General features: G+C 39.2%; 2 protein-coding genes across 9 annotated transcripts in view; one reads left to right on the top strand and one right to left on the bottom strand.

Moving 5' to 3' along the window:
- Window positions 1-7,641: 7,641 nt before the first annotated feature.
- Window positions 7,642-15,478, bottom strand: LIP2 (lipoyltransferase 2). Of its 6 annotated transcripts, none has more exons than XM_088715497.2 (4): window positions 14,912-15,478; window positions 14,367-14,430; window positions 12,102-12,159; window positions 7,642-8,544 (listed from the first exon to the last, which is right to left on the bottom strand). In XM_088715497.2, exon 4 carries the CDS (start codon window positions 8,497-8,499, stop codon window positions 7,795-7,797), a length of 705 nt encoding a protein of 234 aa, XP_088571623.1. In that variant the 5' UTR covers window positions 8,500-8,544; window positions 12,102-12,159; window positions 14,367-14,430; window positions 14,912-15,478; the 3' UTR covers window positions 7,642-7,794. The 6 variants fall into 6 exon arrangements, with proteins under 6 accessions (XP_088571623.1, XP_088571624.1, XP_038986782.2 ...); XM_088715498.2 differs by having other exon boundaries at window positions 14,941-15,478; XM_039130854.3 differs by lacking the exon at window positions 12,102-12,159 and having other exon boundaries at window positions 7,642-8,586; window positions 14,912-15,477.
- Window positions 15,479-18,184: 2,706 nt separating this feature from the next.
- The window catches only part of LOC103719246 (cytochrome P450 709B2-like), a 4,430-nt gene continuing 4,087 nt past the window's right edge, over window positions 18,185-18,527 (top strand). Inside the window, exons 1-2 of one of the 3 annotated variants that reach the window (XM_088715495.2) lie at window positions 18,185-18,283; window positions 18,420-18,527. The exon at window positions 18,420-18,527 is cut by the window's right edge and continues 170 nt beyond it. In XM_088715495.2, coding sequence (XP_088571621.2) covers window positions 18,252-18,283; window positions 18,420-18,527 — 140 coding nt within the window. In that variant the 5' untranslated portion in view covers window positions 18,185-18,251. The remainder of the gene's footprint in view (window positions 18,284-18,419) is intronic. The other 2 variants (XM_017845745.5, XM_088715496.2) reach the window with 2 other exon arrangements.

The following is an 18,527-nucleotide window of genomic DNA, read 5'->3' as shown; positions in this document are numbered from 1 at the left end:
CCTGTCTTTCTTTTCCTCTCCTCCCTCTCCCTCCTCTGCTCTTGCCTCCCAAGTGGCTGGCGTGCCGCCTAATCAACCACCATCACCAACCGTGCCTTCCCCTATTTTGAGATCCACTTCCCCTTCGGAAAGCACCGCTGCCATTAGCCGCCGGACCGAGCCCCTCCTCTGCTGAGATCCCTCCTCTCCACCGCCTCCGTTGCCCGCTGGTGAGTCTCCCTCCTCCTTGTCTTCGTTCTATTGCCAAATAACTTGATTTCTTCCTCTGTTCGACCCTAAATTGAGACACATTTAGTCTCTTCTTCACGCCCGTCGTCGTAGCAGCCGCCGGCCACCACTGCGGCAGACTGGTCGTCGACTGGGCAACGACCCCCGACTGCCTAGGCCGGCCACCCAACCATCCCTTTCCTCCTCCTCTCAGCTCCCTTCTTCTCTATTTGGGGTAAGGCATGGAAGGAGGAGAAGCCCATCGTGGGCTGAACCGGGCCAACGTTGGGCCCTGTCCATTGCGGGCCCAACTTGGGCCCAATCCAGCCCAGTTGGGCAGTACCCTTTGTAGGCCCAACTTGGGCCCATTTCAGACCCGAAATCCAGTTCAGACCCAAAATCTGAAACCCGAAATCCAGTTCAGACCCGAAATTCGAAACTCGAAATCCGAAACCCGAAACTCGAATTTGTTTGGCCAATAAAAAAAAGAATTTTGCAGTTAAGCCTTTGGCAGTATATTATTTCACAAAAAGGGTCTTCTGTAATTAATGTTTGATCTCTGTAAGAAAGTTTTATTACATAAAGGTCCTCAAATATATTATTTGGTCCCTTTACTCAAGTTTTATTACGGAAGAGTACTCTGTAATTAGGTATTAGTCCCTATAATGAATTTTTATTGCATAAATGAACCAATTAGAGGCCAACCTTGGGGGCCCTATTGGGCTGGGTCTATGCGGGCCCATTAGGCTGTGTACGATATGGGCTTATTGGGACATGCCTATTATGGGCCAACTCTGGGCCCTGTTGGGCCGTGTCCAATGGTATTATTTTTGGTTTTGCTTAGCTCTAAAATTAATAAAGAAATTAATTAAATTTAAATAGGTGAACCTGATCTACCTACCTGAAGTAGGAGTTAAACGAGAAGAGATAAGTAACTTAATACTTCAAGTGTGATTTTCAAATTATTTGATAAATCGATTAAGTTTTGACATATATTTTGTATTCAGTAAAATGTGTCAGGCATGTTAAATTCTATTTGAAAATCATGTTATATGCTCTGAAATCCGTAAAATATGACCGGATAGTTTATAAAATCTATTTTTGTATATATGCATCCTTAGCATGGCTATGACCTATTCTATTCTGTTCTGGCCCTGCCAATGGGGATTATACGTTGGACCTATCGACTTAAAATCTGTGAGAAATCGATTTCGACACCGTGCCACCGGTGATTAGAATAGTAGTTTTTTGGACACCGTTGCCATCGGTGACTAACAATAGTGGTTTTTGGCACTTTGTGCAACCCATGCCACTGGGTTGCGTGGTCGTAGCCTATTATGTTGAGATTATGATATCAAAGTTTTTGGTAAAAATGATAATAAGTTTTGAAAAGAGCAAAACAATATTATTTGTGATTTATTTCTAGTCATTATTTTGTATTTGATCTGATATGCTTTGACCCCACTCTGGGATATTTTGTTGCTTACTAGGCTAGTGTAGCTCATTATTCTATTTTCTCTGTTTTTCAGATCCAGAGACTTGATCGCACGGGATTGGGGAGTGCGCTAGACTTTTCGATTACTTCTTTAGTTATTAGCATTTTAGATTACCTTGGATATTTGAATGATGTTAGCAAATGTTATTTTGAAATTTTGTAAGACTGCTTTTGAACAATTTAAATAATTATGTCAATTTTAAGTATTTGTATTTGCTTCGATATGATTAGCTGCCTTGCATGCCTATGCGGTCCGCCGTGTGGGCGTGCGGATTCTGCCATGCTCCAGGCTTGGGGCGTGACAGGACATTACCTCGACCTTTTGTATTTTTGACATACAATAAATCTCTCAGGCAAAGAATGCCAGGGCCAATCTGCTGTCAAGGTTGGCTACCTTGGAGACTACCGAACTGACCAAAGCCACCTACTTCGAAGTCTTGGAGGCACCGGGCATCAACGAGCCCGAGGTTGTGCTGAACATTGATGTCGAGCTGAGCTGGATGGATCCACTTGTTGACTTCTTGAAGGATGAAAAAGTGCCTACAGACTAGGCTGGAGCCCGCTGGACAAAGTGCCAAGCCTTCACTACATCCTCCTCGACGACAAGTTATATCGAAGGTCATTCTCGTTGCCGCTCCTCCGGTGCCTCTATCCAACCGAAGTAGATTACGCACTTTGGGAGGTGCACAGAGGCATCTGTGGCAACCATCTGAGGGGGCAGATCCCTAGCTTACAAGATCCTGCAATAGGGGTACTCCTGGCCAACCTCATCATGAAGTATGATCGATATCAACGACACACGAGCATCCATCGATGACCAGCTATGCCATTGACGCTGATCAGCGCCCCATGGCCATTTGCACAGTGGGGTTTCAACATCCTTGGACCCTTCCACTAGCAACAGGGTAGCACAAGTTCCTCTTTGTGGCGGTGGACTACTTCACCAAGTGGACAGAAGCCGAGCTAGTAGCCCAGATTACCGAGGTGAAGACTTAGGACTTTATTTGGAAGGTCATAATCTGCAGGTTCCGACATTCTTGAGTGATCGTCACCACAAACCGAACTATCCTATAGGGGTCGAAGGCAAGGCTTGATCGAGCAAAAGAGTTGTGGGCCAAAAAGCTATACAACGTCCTGCGGGCATACCAAATGATGCATTAGATTCCCACCGAAAAGATGCCCTTCAATCTTGCCTTTGGAACGGAGGTAGTGGTCCCACTCGAGATCAATCTTCCATCACTTCGGATGGAAAGATTCGACGAACAGACGAACTAGATCGGCTTCGGGCTAACCTCGATCTGCTAAAAGAAACCAGGGAGCAAGCTTAGATTCGCTTGGCGACATACCAGAGGAAGGGACCCAATACAACTCAAGGTCAAGGGCAAGCTCTTCCGACTAGGTGACCTTATTTTGAGGAAGATCAAAGCGTTGCAGGCAGGGTAGACCTGACCACGGTCCGGTTCTAACCGGAAAACCGGACCGGAACCGAAACCGTGTCTCATGGTTCTTAACTGAACCAGAACCTTGAGAAATATGGTTCGGTTAAGGTTTCAGGTTTGATGGAACCGAACCGGAACCGGAACCGGAATCGGTGGTTCGGTTCCGGTTCGAACTGGAAAAAAAAGAAAAAGAAATGGTTCAAATTTATTTAATGTAACTTATTATTTTTTATAATGTTATCTAGTTGTATTAGTAAAATTTACTTTGATAGTAAATAATAAAATGAGGTACAAATTATCATTTTGTATTAATTACACAATCTATTTGTATTTATAATTTTTTCTCAAATTAATTACACAATTATTTTTTTTTCAAAATTTTATAATTTATGTTGAAAAATCGGAATCGAAACCATTTAGAACCGGAATCGGAACCGTTTAGAACTGGAACCGGCGGTTCTAGAACCGGAACCGAACTGACTATTTTCGGTTACGGTTAAGGTTCTAGGTTTTTGTGGAACCGAAACCGGCGGTTCTAGAATCGTGGTCAGGTCTAAAGCAGGAAAACTTGGAAAGCTGAGCCCGAATTGGGAAGGGCCATGCTAGGTAACTAAGTGTGATCGAGAACATACATGCTGGAACACCTCGATAGCGCCCTGATCCCATGAAATTAGAACTCTGACAGTCTCTGCATCTATTATCAATAAGGCTCATTGTAGTCCAAACTTATTTTCAATAATTTTTTTTGTTGTGTTTATCTTTCAGATTAGACGACTATGCACTCATGTTCAAATTTGGACATCCCGGAGATACATGGGGCCTCCTCAGGACCCAGCCCACTTGAAATTTTTCTGGGGCCTTAATCTAGAGGTTCCTCTAAGACTTGGATCCAAGACAAGGAGGGCATCCCCTCAGAAAGACTCCTTTGCCCCCCTCGGTGCCTTTACCATTGCTGCCGCCGCCGATCTCGCTGTCTTCACCAACACCGAGGTCATCACCTCCGCCACCGCCACCAACGTCGTTGTCTCTGCCATTGCCACCGATGTCACCGCCGACAATGCTGCTTTTGCCACCTAGGCCTTTACCATCATCATCATTGTCGAGGCTGGTGAAGTCTAACTCCGGAAAGAGCTGTTGAGCCCGAGCTCGACATTCTTTGAAGCCTTTCCCGAAGGTGATGGCCGCATTCTCTAGGGTCTTTTCTCGAAACTCCTCTGAGGCGCAGTATTCCTCGATTGCTCTGGTAGCTTTCCGCTTGACTTGGGCAACAAGCTTCCGAGCCTCGACGACCTTTTCCTCAGCCCAACTGGCAAACTTTTGGTCCTCATTGACCTTCCGCTCCACCTGGACTAGCTTTGCAAAAAGTTATGTGAAGGCACCTGGACTAGGGATCGGTCGGGCTTAGACTGACGTTGTTCAACATCTCCTCAGACAACAACTCTAGTAGGGTAGAAATTCTGGATTGGGATTCGGAAGCTTGTCCAAAGTCCCTTGATCGTCACTTTACAACCTTGGGGGCCGATTTAAATCTCTCAGAGGCATCCTCTATATGGTTTTGAACAGCCATGGTTGCTCTGAAAAAATGAAGAAAAATCCCCTTTTCCATCCGTGGATGGAGGAAGGAGTGCCTCGGATCAACTGGCGGTCATTCTGAGGAGAAAAGTACTTCCAACTGTTGTCTCGATGATGCCTCTTCAAAGTGAAGCACCTCCGAAAGAAGGAAATCGAGGCTTGGATGTTCCAAAGGAGACAAAGGAAAAGAAAGTCGACGAGGACCCGCTAAGAGTTCGGGACCAATTGGGTCGTGATGAGGCTGTAGGCCCTCATCAGCTGGACAAAGAAGGGATAAAGAGGTAGTCTCAGTTCGGCCCTTAGAGTTTTCTCGTACAGGCCAAGCCGAGATTGAAAAGGACTAGTCATCCGGACATCAGGACTAGTGAGCTCAAAGGTAAACTTGGGGGGTATGAGATGTTGTGCTCGAATAAGGTCCAATTCTTCCTAGGTAAGGATAGATGCCTCATGGTTGGGGCCTAACAGGACATCGAACTCAGCCTCACCTACAGGCAAGGTATGTCATATCGTAGCGTACCGGATGGTCCCAGACGTACTATACCGTACCGGACGGTACCAAGCATACCGTACCGATTCGGTACTGGTACTGGTATGATGGCGTACTGACCCTTGGTTTTCAAAAAAACTCCATACCATACTGTACCGATACTATATTAGTATGGCACCTATACGGAGTCCAGTACCAGTATAGTGAACCTTGTCCACAGGTGACGACCGTTGAGCCTGGAGTGAATGGTTTGATGACTGACTCCCCTCCGAGGCGTTAACCTCACTATCGCTCATGATGATGAAGAAAAAGATAAAGAAAAAGATGAAGGAGAAGAAGACAAGGCAGCGAAGGAGAAGATAACGAGAAATGGCTAAGCGGTTGAGGAACAAAAATCCACCAAAATTGGAGAAGCACGAAGGACGCTGAAGCTGGAGCCGAGCGACTTCACCGGAGCACCACCCGAGAGCTTGAACACTTGAACGCACGGGCGGAGCAAATGAAGCAAGAATTATAAACGGAAGGAAGAGGCCACCCTTATATAGAGGCACAAATGGCCCTGATCAAAGCACTGATTCGAGTACTCAGACAGATCAAACCATATGTCAGCTTGACACACGGTGTGGCGATCCACCAAGATTGCTGCAGTAATGACGCCTCAAGGACCCTGCAATGATGATGCCTCGAGACACCTTGGGTATGGCGACGCTTCGAGAAGATCGATCGACTCATTTATTACCCCTTGATAAAGGTTTCACCCTCGATCGATGTGATAACTCAATTTTCTTTGCTCGAAATAGAATGCAGTTCGACCTTGAAAGTGGGGGGCAAGTGATAGAGGAAATATTAGCCACCTCAACCTCCGGCCAAATCGACCTTCTTGACCTTGGACATAAACCGAAAAGAATGACTTTATCCCCCGCCGAAGAGTCGATAAGCCGAGGAGCCACCAATTGAGAAGCTAATCAGCCGAAGGCATGTATCGACAAGAATTAACAATCCTAACAATTGGCAGCAGCCCTGGGAGCTTGCAGTCATGGTAGCACCACAGCCTACATCCCATCAGCATTGCACGCTGCCCATGTAGACTGGCTCCCATATCGCAGCCGTACTACCAACAATTATTTGGCTATCAGTACACACCATATTAGCCCAAATAATGACAAAACGACTCTCCTATATAAAAGGGCAGCCTGGGGGACCTCATATACGCAAGATATCGCGGATGTTCTACCATTCATAAAGACCACATTTTGCTGAAATTTTCTTCGTTCTATATTGTTGCCTCTCTATTCTGACTTAGACATCGAAGGGCGCCCGCCGGAAACACTTCAATTAGTGAACTTGTTGCAGACCATCTCTAAAGGAAGTCGATTCTAGCACGCCTCAACCAACTTGCTCAGCTCGGTTTCAATTGACTCCAAGGTCGTCCGAGCTGCAGTCCGACCTCAGTCCAAATTCTGCAGCAACAGATAGAAAAAATAATAGACTAGCAACTTGGAGAATTAGTAAGAGAATCCAAATGTCCAAAACAAACATCCGTCTTTAGACAGGATTTTGAAATGATAAATATTTTTCAACAATGATTTTCTCTCTATTCTAATTAAAAACTTTCTACTACATCTTTATATATATATATATATATATATATATATATATATATATATATATATATTTGTGACCTGTACTGATTGGATTCTAGCGTTATATAACACCTTATTATCTTCCTTCAAAAGATAAAAGAGTATTCAAAGAGAAACAAACACATCAAAACATATATCCTACTTAAGTCTCCTTCAAAGCTAGATCCAAGCAAAGATTTGGAATTTTGGTTTTTGTAGTTTATTAAGATGCTGAAATCAGATATACTGGGATTGAGGAACATCAGGCTATTAGTTCCATGCTGGTCACAGTCTGCTCAACGTGAGACTCATTGAAGATTGAAATAAGCAAAATTTAAATAAGCATTGCTCTATGGACAGCATAATCTATGAAAAAGGACGAGTATGTTTTGCGTCACCCTTCTTTCTGTAGCATACCAAGCAACTTAAAGAAACATACCGTGATGCATTTGTGGGGTTCTTGGATTCAACACCGAGACAAAACTTTGCTCACCATAAGTGTGTTAGTCGTATGCTGTTATTGAAGCATATATGCACATTATAAGAATGAAAGCACCAGCTTCCATACAATATCACCATGGGCGACCATCTCTTCTTTTAATATAATGGATATAAAATGCAATGATCCTCTTTTCTGAGTCGTTGTTAGGGTATCCCTTAATGTAACCTTTCAAGAGAGCATTCCATTTCACTCGAGATCTGGTTTTGAGGAAGAGATCTCATCTGCATCATGAACAAACACCATCTCTTCCCAAAGTTACCACTTAATTTTGTTTTTAATGCACACCAAACTTTTCCAAAATCCAAAATTGCATCAGCTCTGCCTAAACAATTTATTGAAACATATTTGATAATTAGTCCAACAAAATTTTCAATATAACAACTTAATGAATAAGTTACAACGAAGAAATAAGTATTAGAACAAGTACACACCTATCAAGAAAAATATTGTAATCAATTATGCCTCGTATCTCACTTAAGCTCACTAGTTTCCAAGGACAATGGATCTTGTTTCCATTGGAGGTCACTGAAACGAAATACTCTTGCTAAACACTGTATTAGCTGCTCATGAATCACTTCATCAGATGGAAGTTCCATCTTGATCTCTCTTCTCAATGATGTCACCCCTTTATCTGAAATTCCACAAGGCACAATATGCTTAAAATAACTTAGATCAGGATCTATATTGAAGGCCAAACCATGAGAAGTGATGCCTGAAGATATTCGAACACCAATGGCACCAATCTTCCTGTCTCCCACCCATACCCCAGTTTCACCTACTTTCCCTGTATGAGCTTTCACACCGTACAGAGCTGCAAGTTCAATCATAGCCGATTCAAGGCCTTCAACATACTTCCGTGCACCAAACCCAATATCCCTAAGAGAGATGATGGGATATAGGATAGCTTGCCGTGGGCCATGAAAGGTTATGTCTCCTCCTCTCTCCGTGTAGTGCAACTCAGCACCCATGGCTTTGAGGTCGGCCTCAGGCACTAACAAATTGTGATATGTTCTCCGTTTTCCAAGTGTGTAAGTAGGTGGATGTTGAAGGGACAACACGGTGTCTAGAATTTTACCACCTTTACGATCTGAAAAAAGTCTCTCCTGCAGCTTGAGTGCATCCAAGTAGTTGACAATTCCCATCTTCCAAATCTCAATGCTCCGTTGAAGTTTCATTTCCACTGAAGTAGTTGACAATTCCTCCAGTGCACTAATATGTTTCTATTACAGAGTTGTCCAGTGATCAAGAATTAAATATGTCCTCTGTGGAATAGAAAATATAATGCAAGCACCAAATGCAAAAGTACATTTACATTCTATCATGCAGATATCCATCTCAGAATTTTTCAATCCTTCATATTATGCAATGCAAATTGGAGTAATACGACTGAAAACTTAGCAGCTAACATATCGAACACAAGTTTTATAGATAGCATGTCCATATGCAGACTTGTTAATTCTTGGACTGGTAGCTACCATGCAGCCTAAACCAGAAGCTAGTATGGGAACAGATTTGGAGATAGAAGAGTAGTACTCAAGAAAAAGGTTGGGGATGATAGTCATATGTGAGTGGTTGTGCTAGATAATATTAAATAAGAATAAGGCTTATTTAAAATTCATCAGAAACACTATACAGGGATTCAACAAATGATAAACAGCAAATAGTTTCGCCTTCATTGAACAAAGCTTGATCATCATAAAATATTGGAACCGCCTCAGAAGCAGAACTAATAAGTTCCCCAGAAGCATTTGGAATTGGTTGTGAAAGATTAATCAGATTACTAAATAAGTATTTTGCCCTTCTTAGGTGTCTGCACTGACTTGCTTCAACTTTGGTTGCTCTGTGAAGTTTGGGATGGTAACTCAACCCAAATACAAAGGTTGGTCAGAATTGCCTAGGAGAATGATTACTTTAAATTTTCCAACTACTGTATTTAGAGGGAGTACTACTTGTTTTTGATTACTTAGTAAACACATGCAGAATACTTTGAAACAGCTTGTTTTATTACCTGAAATAGATCATCCATCTAAACATGATATCTCCAACCCTCGGACCTTCATTCCCTAATGATATGACGATCAAATTTCATAGGACACAGGAAAACTTGGCTACTCTCTCTGCCTTATGATATTTAGTGTCACAAGATGTGGGAATTTGAGCCACCTAAATTTAATGTTCAAAATTATTCTATTCAAATTAAGTTGCATCAGGAAGTGTAAAAAAAAAGTCAAAGTCCATCTTAAAACTACTCTTGTAAATATGAACCTTCTATAATTTCAACTGAGTGAAGCAAAAAATGCTAACAAGTAACCATGCTGCAAATAACGAGAGGCATTTCAGAACTCATGGATTAGTTAAAGGGGACATGAATGCCAAGTTCTTTTGCCTGCACATTGGGAATAGATATATTTATGTGAACCTATACCCGCTTATTGACAACCAATAAGGTATTGAGCATGTTTCTCCTATGAATTCTTATGATAAATGGACTGCTCATCTAGAATTGTAGCTTTTAAGATGGTTTTTCTTTGCCAAACTAGTAAATGAGAAAGCAGAACAAAATGCCTATAATGAAGACCATTATTCCAATGAGAACCCAGTCTTTCAACTCTAATGCATTTCTGAGCATATAAAACATTATAATGATGCCCGATCATTATGCTGTTACACTTCTCTTTTGAAAAGTTTTAACCTCCCAATCCAGAGCATACTTTGTTTCAGAAAGAACTTCCAATTGCATCTATATTTGATCACTTGAGAACCATTAGCAATTGTTATTTATGCAAGGGTCCCCTCCTTGACCAAAGAGTGCTCCATCCTCAAGAAGAGCAGCAAGATGCAAGCTTGATGCCAAGATTGTTGGAAACCTAAAGCAAAACATAAGAAAACGAGAACAAGAAAAAAAAAAATGAGACGAGATTCTAAGACACATTACTGAGTCGCTGTCCATGGGATAGATTTCCATTTCCCCTCAATGGTGCAACCAGTCTCATGCCAGTCTAACCCCGAGATACAACAAAAACCTCTCATAATAACCTCTCATCAAAATTTAAAAAGGGGCATCACACATTTTGCATCAAATGAAGGTGTCTTCATGACTGGAACATCCACCATGTGTACATATGTCACAATTCATACAAGTCGAAAGTGATTAATGTCTTAAACTTCAGGCACACGTGCAAATTTAACATACAACACACAATGTGAGCAAGGATCACACTTTACAGGTTCACAAGTTACAGCCTTGCATGTATTCTCATAGGAAGCATTCCTCTCATACAACCATGCAGGCAGATCATCTAAGGGCAACCTGCAACAAGTATCCTACACAAATGGCTATGATGACATTCAGAGATTAATGCTCTTCCTTTTAACACTGCAGGTCAGCACTAATTTATCATAGGCAGGGCCTAACTGAAGATTATTCACTAGCACATTAGTGCTTTCTCAAATCACTCAACAATGTGTTCCTACCCTTTGAGCCTTTTCCTGGGATCTCCATTCATAATGTAGGGTTGCCATTGAAGGTGATTTACATTATAGGCTTCAGCAACATTCCTCTTGATGTCTCTAACACTAGTCTTTTTGATAGACCTTTAATTCGAGGATAAGCCAAATTATCCTTTGATCTGACATAATCAATAGTGAATACTCTTTCGGTTATGCCCCAGATGTATAAGTATGGATTTTCCATTATATATTTTACATTTAGCCTTCGCAATTGCAGCTTGTTTATCACAATGTACAGGTACCACAAGGATTGGCTGGCTCCCCAATTCATTTGCAAACAGATTCCTAAGCCAACTTGCTTCTTCACTAAAGAGGTCAAGAACACTGAACTCAGCCTCCATAGTAGATTTAGATATCAAGGTCTGCTTGGTAGAATTCCAAGCGATAGCAGCACCTCCCAATGTAAACACATACCCACTAGTTTCTTTGGTCTCCTCTCTGGCAGAGATCCAATTTCCATCATTATATCCCTCAATAAAAGGTGGGCATCCTCCATAGACTAATCCACAGGATATTGCAACTTAAAGGTACCTCATTACCCTTTCTAGCTCACTGTAGTGAAGTTTATTGGGTTGACTAGTATACCATCTAAGCAGCAAATATCAGGTTTGGTATCATCATCAAGAAAATTAAGGCACCCAACTATTTAGGAATATTTACACTGTGCCACACTTTCTCACTTTAACCTACTATAAGCATCAAAAGGAGTATGGGAAGGTACATTCATAATAACTGAATCTTGTAAGTCTACTTTCACTTTAGTGAGATTGAGTAATAGCATTTTCTTCAGGGGTTTTAATTATTTTATGTCCTGAAATCAAATCAGCTACTCCTAAGTATTTCATATTAAGATTTTGAGAAAGAAAAGACTTAGTCTCATTTATTTTATCAATGCTAGTTCAGAAAATAAGAATTCCATCCACATTAAGACAATGTATCATACCTGAATTACCATCAAATTTGCTATATGCAGATTTATCTGATTCATTTCTTGAAAAGAAGTTAGATATCACTACACTATCAAATTTTTCATGCCACTATTTAGGAGTCTTCTCTAAACAGTACAATGATTTAATAGTCTACATATTTTATGTTCTTGTCCTGGCACTACAAACATTCATGGACCTTTAATTCTCCATATAAGAAGGCTGTTTTAACAGTCACCTGATGGATACAAATAGATGCTACAGAAATTAAGTTTCTAATTGTGGTGCAACAGATGAGTAAGTATAAAAATATTCAATCCCCTTATGTTGTTTAAACTAACCTAGCTTTAAATCTTTTCAACTGTACCATTAGGTCCCAGTTTCCTTCTGAAAAGCCACCTGCATCCAATGGTAAAAATCTAGAGGTAAATCAATTAATTCCCATATATTATTAGCCACTAAGGAATCCATTTCAATTTTATTGCTTCTTTCCACCAAAAAGGAGAATATATAGATGACATTGCCTCATGAAAAGCTAGCAGGATCACTTTCCACTAGATAGATAAAAAACTCATTACCTAAGTTTGGTTCTCTTCTATTACATTTTACTCCTAGGTTCAATTATATCATTATTTTTCTTAGATGCAGGAACAGAAAGATCCTATTTGGTGGGGGAGCTTAGGGAGCTTTCCATATTCACTTCCTTCTCAAGAAACCATTGATCACCTACAAGTCACTTTCAACCTACAAGGTTTCAGGCTGGGGGAGCTTGGTGGTTGTAAGATTGTACCAGGATTTTGTTTTAATTGTTTAACAAAGTTTCACTCACTAAAAGTAATGGGTTTGAGATGTTAATGTAAGTAAGAAAGTATACACGAAAGATCATATAAGGTTATAATTGAAACAATATATTCATAAAAGCTTATGATGGCACAAACATTTTGTTAAGTAGAGGTCAGGTTGAATAATGTTTTTCATATACTGTTTAATGTACTAGGAGCACAACTAGAAGATTTGGGTGGATTGAATTATTATTGCTGTGATTTCAAATGATGGTGATCTTCCAAGATTTCTTGGTGAACTCTAGAAGACGGATCACCAAGGAAACATGTAAGAACTAGATTCTTTCATACTTGAGGTGGATTTTCATATCATTTATTAACTATACACTAAAAAAGAAAGTAGTTATGATACATGAAGTACATGATAACTAGGATGAGTCTCTGCATCTGGTACTCAAAATCCAACATTAAATGCCAAATCATGGTGTCACAAAAGCTACCCAAACTGGCTATATCTTGCATTGCTCGCTTCCTTCTCCAACAAAGAGGAAGGAGAACTATTTCCAAAATGCACTTCAAAGATGTCATCTAATTTATTCAACTATTTGTAAAGCGAACTTGAAAAGGATATATTGTTTTGTTTTAACAAAATATTTTTTATTTTTGGATGATGTATGATTTAAATCTATATGTGGAAGGCGGACTAAAATGTGTTCAAATATAAAAAGAAGTTTGAAGGCACAAAATAAGGTCTAAATGTAAAGACCATGAAGAGGACATTTCTTGAGGAACCAACATACATTGGCAGAGGTCAAACATGCCAAGTACCTTAATTAATGAGTTTATCAACTAAAGGAAAGAGAAATATTTTAATGACAGCAAAGTCAATAAATTAGTCCAGAAAAATCCTTAAATGTGCATTAGAAAAATAAAAAGAATGATTCGATTGGAGGAGGATAAAACTTGTCAAAGTAATTAAAATAATCACTTTATCAACAGAAAGAAGGACATTTTTAAAAATGATAGAACATTAGATAATATGGCTAAGGTGCAACACAAATATTTATTACCCCCTCCCCCACCCCCAAGACACAAAAAGGGAAAAAGGTTAAGAAGTTGCTTGGCCATACTCATGTGGTCTTTTCCCATATATGTCACAAAGGCAATTAGTTAATAGAGGTTTGACCTTAGTAGCAAGAAACATCTGAGACACCCACTTTGAAATCTCTTAAGAGCTTGCCTTTGCACTTGCATCTTAGGTGGTTTTTACTCTAAACTTCTTCTATATATCCACTTCCCTTCACGAGCATACAAACCCATCGGCCATTCCCACACCTCTTCCCAGATCCGGTAACTAAGGCTAGGATTCACATGATTGCGCAGCATTTGGTGGAGCCCTCTAATACTTATCTTGGAACAACTTTATCCATGTATGGTCTATTGTTAATAAAAAAACATGTGCCCCTAATTAACTTTATAAGTTGCATGCCTATTATTTTTTATTTTTAGTAAAGCATAAACCATTGCAAGTTTGCATGCTAGACACATAATTTAGGGTTGACTATCTTAGTTTCTAAAGAAGGACAACAAAAAATTTAGTGATACTATTATCAAAGTTTTGAATCCAAACAGACATACAAGAAGCATTGAAATAATTTTTCACTAGAGAACTATCAGAGTAGGTTAAGCAAGCAAAGCATTAGATGGATTGATGGATTATCATTGGATCAAAGAATACATGATATAATTGCTTCTTTATTGAACATACAAAGAAAATAAAAGATAAATAAAATAAGATTTGGTTCAAAAGGTTAGCATACATACCAAGGATCTAAAGATGAATATGGATGATCTTAGTGTCAACCTCGTATTTCACTGCAATACTCACCTATATAGATATTTTAGACAAAAGCATCAATAATTGTACCACAGGAGAAAAATAATGAAAACTTGTAACAATTATTTTGGTTGGTATGAGAACATTGCATGTAAAAGCAAATTGCTGAAGGTATAAGATACCAAAACCTTAGGATCCTAGCATCCAATCAACTAAAAGATTGAGATGAAATACTGGACTATTGACATTTGAAGCATTTTGACAAACACATAAACAACAACATCTCCACTTTTCCTCTTTTCTTTTTCCCCCTATTTTTAAAGCAAATATTCTCAAAACACTAAGACATTCTGACAAACAAGTGGAAGGCATGCACAATTGTTATCATTATAAAAAAATCAAGAGTTCCCATTCCAAAGAGAAAAGCTAAGATTTAATACGAGAAGGCAACAATATCCATCAGAGAAATTATTAATGCTAGGGTAACACAAAAAAAATAAAAATAAAAATAAAAATACAAATAAAAACTCACACAAGAAGGAACGAATTTGTTGACTTGACCTTCGTGTTACGGGCAGCTATTTCTCTTTTTCCTCGTCGCCCTCCCGTCTCCTCTTGAACATAATTTTTTTAATAGGTTTGTTATGTAAGAGAAGGCCTGGGCTCGGACCAGGCTTGGGCGTGGGCAAATGGGCGGGAGCAAGTTCATTTCCGGGCCTCCATGTAAAGGTCTTAAGCAAGCCCTCCGCCCTCTGACTGCAATTTGAGATCGGTTCTTCCCTTCAAGCTTTGGTTAGTGAGGAAACAACATGGCTGAGTAGATCCTTTGCATGATTCAAATCTTCAATCATAGTGTGCACTTAAAAGCTAATAATCGTCGACTAGTGAAAGAGTGATCACCGTTGCTTTCAATTTGGACACATGCATGAAAAATATTTTGATTGACTGCGCTCATTGCTGATTGCCATCTTCAGCATTCAAACTTAAATATGATGTTAAATGGACTAAAACTGTGTATCATTTAAATTAATAGAATCACACCCCAAATCCAAAGCATGATATGGCCACGCTATCGAGGATAACAACCTACGATAATACAAAGCCAACATTACATTTAGTTTTCAAATCTATCTCAAATATAATAGAATAAATAGAAATCCAATTTCATTATCTATTAAATGTAACCAATACCGGTTCAAAACATCTAAATTCAAACATAAAAACCAAACCCATAATCTTTACTATACAAAAAATTACTAGATATGCCCCCGCAACTTGACATATTCTGATATCTAGTTGGGTGGTATTGTGGACAAGAGTGGATACATCATCTACCTTTAGGACATATTTGGTTGGGGAAGAGTTGGGATCTGGAATGGGAAAGGAAATGAGCAATTCTCATTCGAACTGTTTGATTGAGAAAAATCCTACTCTCATTCCAACTTCAGGAGGGAATGAGAATGCTCCAATCCTCCAAAATCCAATCTAGACTCTTCTATAGTATTCAAATTCCATTCCGATTCTAGTTACGAATCAATTACATCGAAAAATATGGTCATTCCAATTCCTATTCAAATTCATTTTGATTTTGATTCTAATTCCAATTCCAGTCGCGAACCAAATGCATGCTTAAGTTTATGGAGTGCGCATTAGAGCATATATGAAGTTTGTTTTATCGATTATGAACACTTAGAATCAGCCTATTTCAATTTAATATTGTTCAAGTGATATGATATGGATCCTCTTGTTTAGTGTGTAGACAATTCCTTATTTTGTAACATAGGCTCTTGATACCATGTTTGGTTATTTTCGTGGCTACTTTCATATATGTATCTTGGTTAAACAGCATAAAAAGATTGTTCCTATTTTTACCAAATTCCATATTTTGTATTATAGGCTCTTGATACTATGTTTGGTTGCTTTCCTGGACACACTACGGAGAACTTATATATAAACATATATTTTCATCTTCTATAGTTAAAATTTGTTGAGCTATATGTGAAATAGAAATATATTATATCCAAAATATAGCTCTTTTTATTTAAGTTTTAAAGTAAAACATGTCAATATTCCTTAGAAAGGAGCAAATACCGATAGAGTCAATACCTTTATCATAGTCCCATCCTTTTATCTTCCCACCATCCTCTCCTCCTCTCCAATAAGAATTGAAATCATTGATCTCTATGTTCCATTCCTCAATGAGGTTCTTGAGGGTTCTCTATTCCGGATAGGACTTCCCTATTGATGGTCCATAACCCTTCTCAAATATGGTCTACTTCCATCAGTAGTTGTTTCCAGACCTTGTTGAATTATGAGCTACAATATATTCCTTTCATTTTCAAACCATTCCTGAAATTTATTATGACAGTGCTTTTGTTCTTTAAGGTTGATGGCTTAAGTCCGGCTTGTTACATTACAAATTGGACTGCATTATTGTGCACCAGGCTAATTTAACACCAAATTGAGCAGTAGCAAGATAGTACGGTGAGACAGACTCCTAAGAGGATTTTAGTAGCAAAGGTCATAGTAATGTAGGTTTCCACTGGTTTCCTTCTTTCACAAACATATTTAAAAGATTCTTCTACAACAAAATGTCTCTCATGAAGATTCAGTTTTAAAGATTGTTAGACACTTGTGATCATGCATTCAGATTATTTATGATGAAACTACTTTATCTTTCGTAAACATATAGCTTGCAGGCCACATGTCTTTGCACAAAGCATATGAAGAGAAACCGACTGTCATAGACTCAAAATAATGTTGTTGGTTGCAGATTTTGAGATTTATTAATGTTTATCCATATTCCAAATATACATATCATGGGCTGTTTAAAAAGCAAATAAATGATTTATGAGAAGTAATAGAAGAAACAACCAAATGATGAAGAAAGCATGCTTCTGCCTTGAGAGAGGTGGGACTCTGCTTAATGTCTTGTTTTGTTCTTTCCCCCTCAGTTAATGATAACATTGCAAGATGTCGAAATTGACTAGTTACTGAAACTTAATATTACAATGATAATTATTCCAGCCTATAACTAGCCACCGAAACTTAATATTACAATGGTAATTATTCCAGCCTATGACTAGTCACCGAAACTTAATATTACAATGGTAATTATTCCAGCCTATTTCGTGCAACCTCGTGTTGCTTGCTCGAATCTACAAATCTGAGAATTCATAGCTCTTCTTCCAATTTTCTCTCTAAATCTTGTTGAAACTAAAGATTTAGATGCTTTTTTTCCCGATGCTTTCTGGTTTTCCGTACAGTATTAAGCCTGTTGGCTGATTCAGTTCTGATGGCAAAGGCCGATAACTTAGAAGTATTAAACGGACATGGTGGTTAAAGTTTCTCCACTAAATAATGTGAGAGCACTACAGCAACTAGAAGGTTTAGCACATTTAAGGAGTAATAAATTTGATTCCCCACCCACCGTGGACTTAAGCAGATGAAGGGAAAGTGACAAAACATTTTTCTATTAATAATTTATCACTATCCAGTGGATCGCGCGCTTGGGATTTTTCCTATAAAGCTATCTTGATTCTGATAAGGGTTCAGGATGCCGTCATTTTTTTAAAAGAGTCATTTTTTCTAGAGGAAAACAAGATAAGGATCAGTCCGACCACAAACCAACACGCACATGGAGGGAGAAAAAAAAAACGAGGTGGAAAAATGAAGCAATACGAGCAGGCGTGCCATTGTAAGGATTGGACTTTGTTTGGACAAAGCCAATATTGGACAAAACAAGCCTCTCCTTGCTTGCATCATCCATGATCTCATTTACAGGGAGCAAACAAGAAACCACAGTCACCAGTTTGTCAAGCAAATAAAATGTCCAAAACTTACGGTATAAATAAGATAGTAATCTTGCTCTAATGCTACTATATCCTTCAGGAAGGTATCAAAGGTCGGATGTCATAAGTTTTCTTTGCTCAAACTGATTTCCAGATCCCCGAATTGCTGCTCCTTTGCATGCTATGGCTGCAAGCAACTGAGTTTTGAAGATTTGATACTAGGTTCTAACTTTGAGCTTCTTCTTGTAGGGAGATGAGCAATCTTGGATTGGTGTTGGGCGCCTTGGCGGTGGTACTGATATCAAGCCTTTGGAGGGGATTGGTATATCTTATATGGAGAACATATGCCATACCAAA

This window comes from Phoenix dactylifera, chromosome 2 (genome assembly GCF_051530095.1).
Source record: "Phoenix dactylifera cultivar Ajwa chromosome 2, Ajwa_hap1_PhDact_Kaust_v1.1, whole genome shotgun sequence".
NCBI classification, from domain to species: Eukaryota; Viridiplantae; Streptophyta; class Magnoliopsida; order Arecales; family Arecaceae; genus Phoenix; species Phoenix dactylifera.
This window is presented reverse-complemented; position numbering and strand designations above follow the sequence as displayed.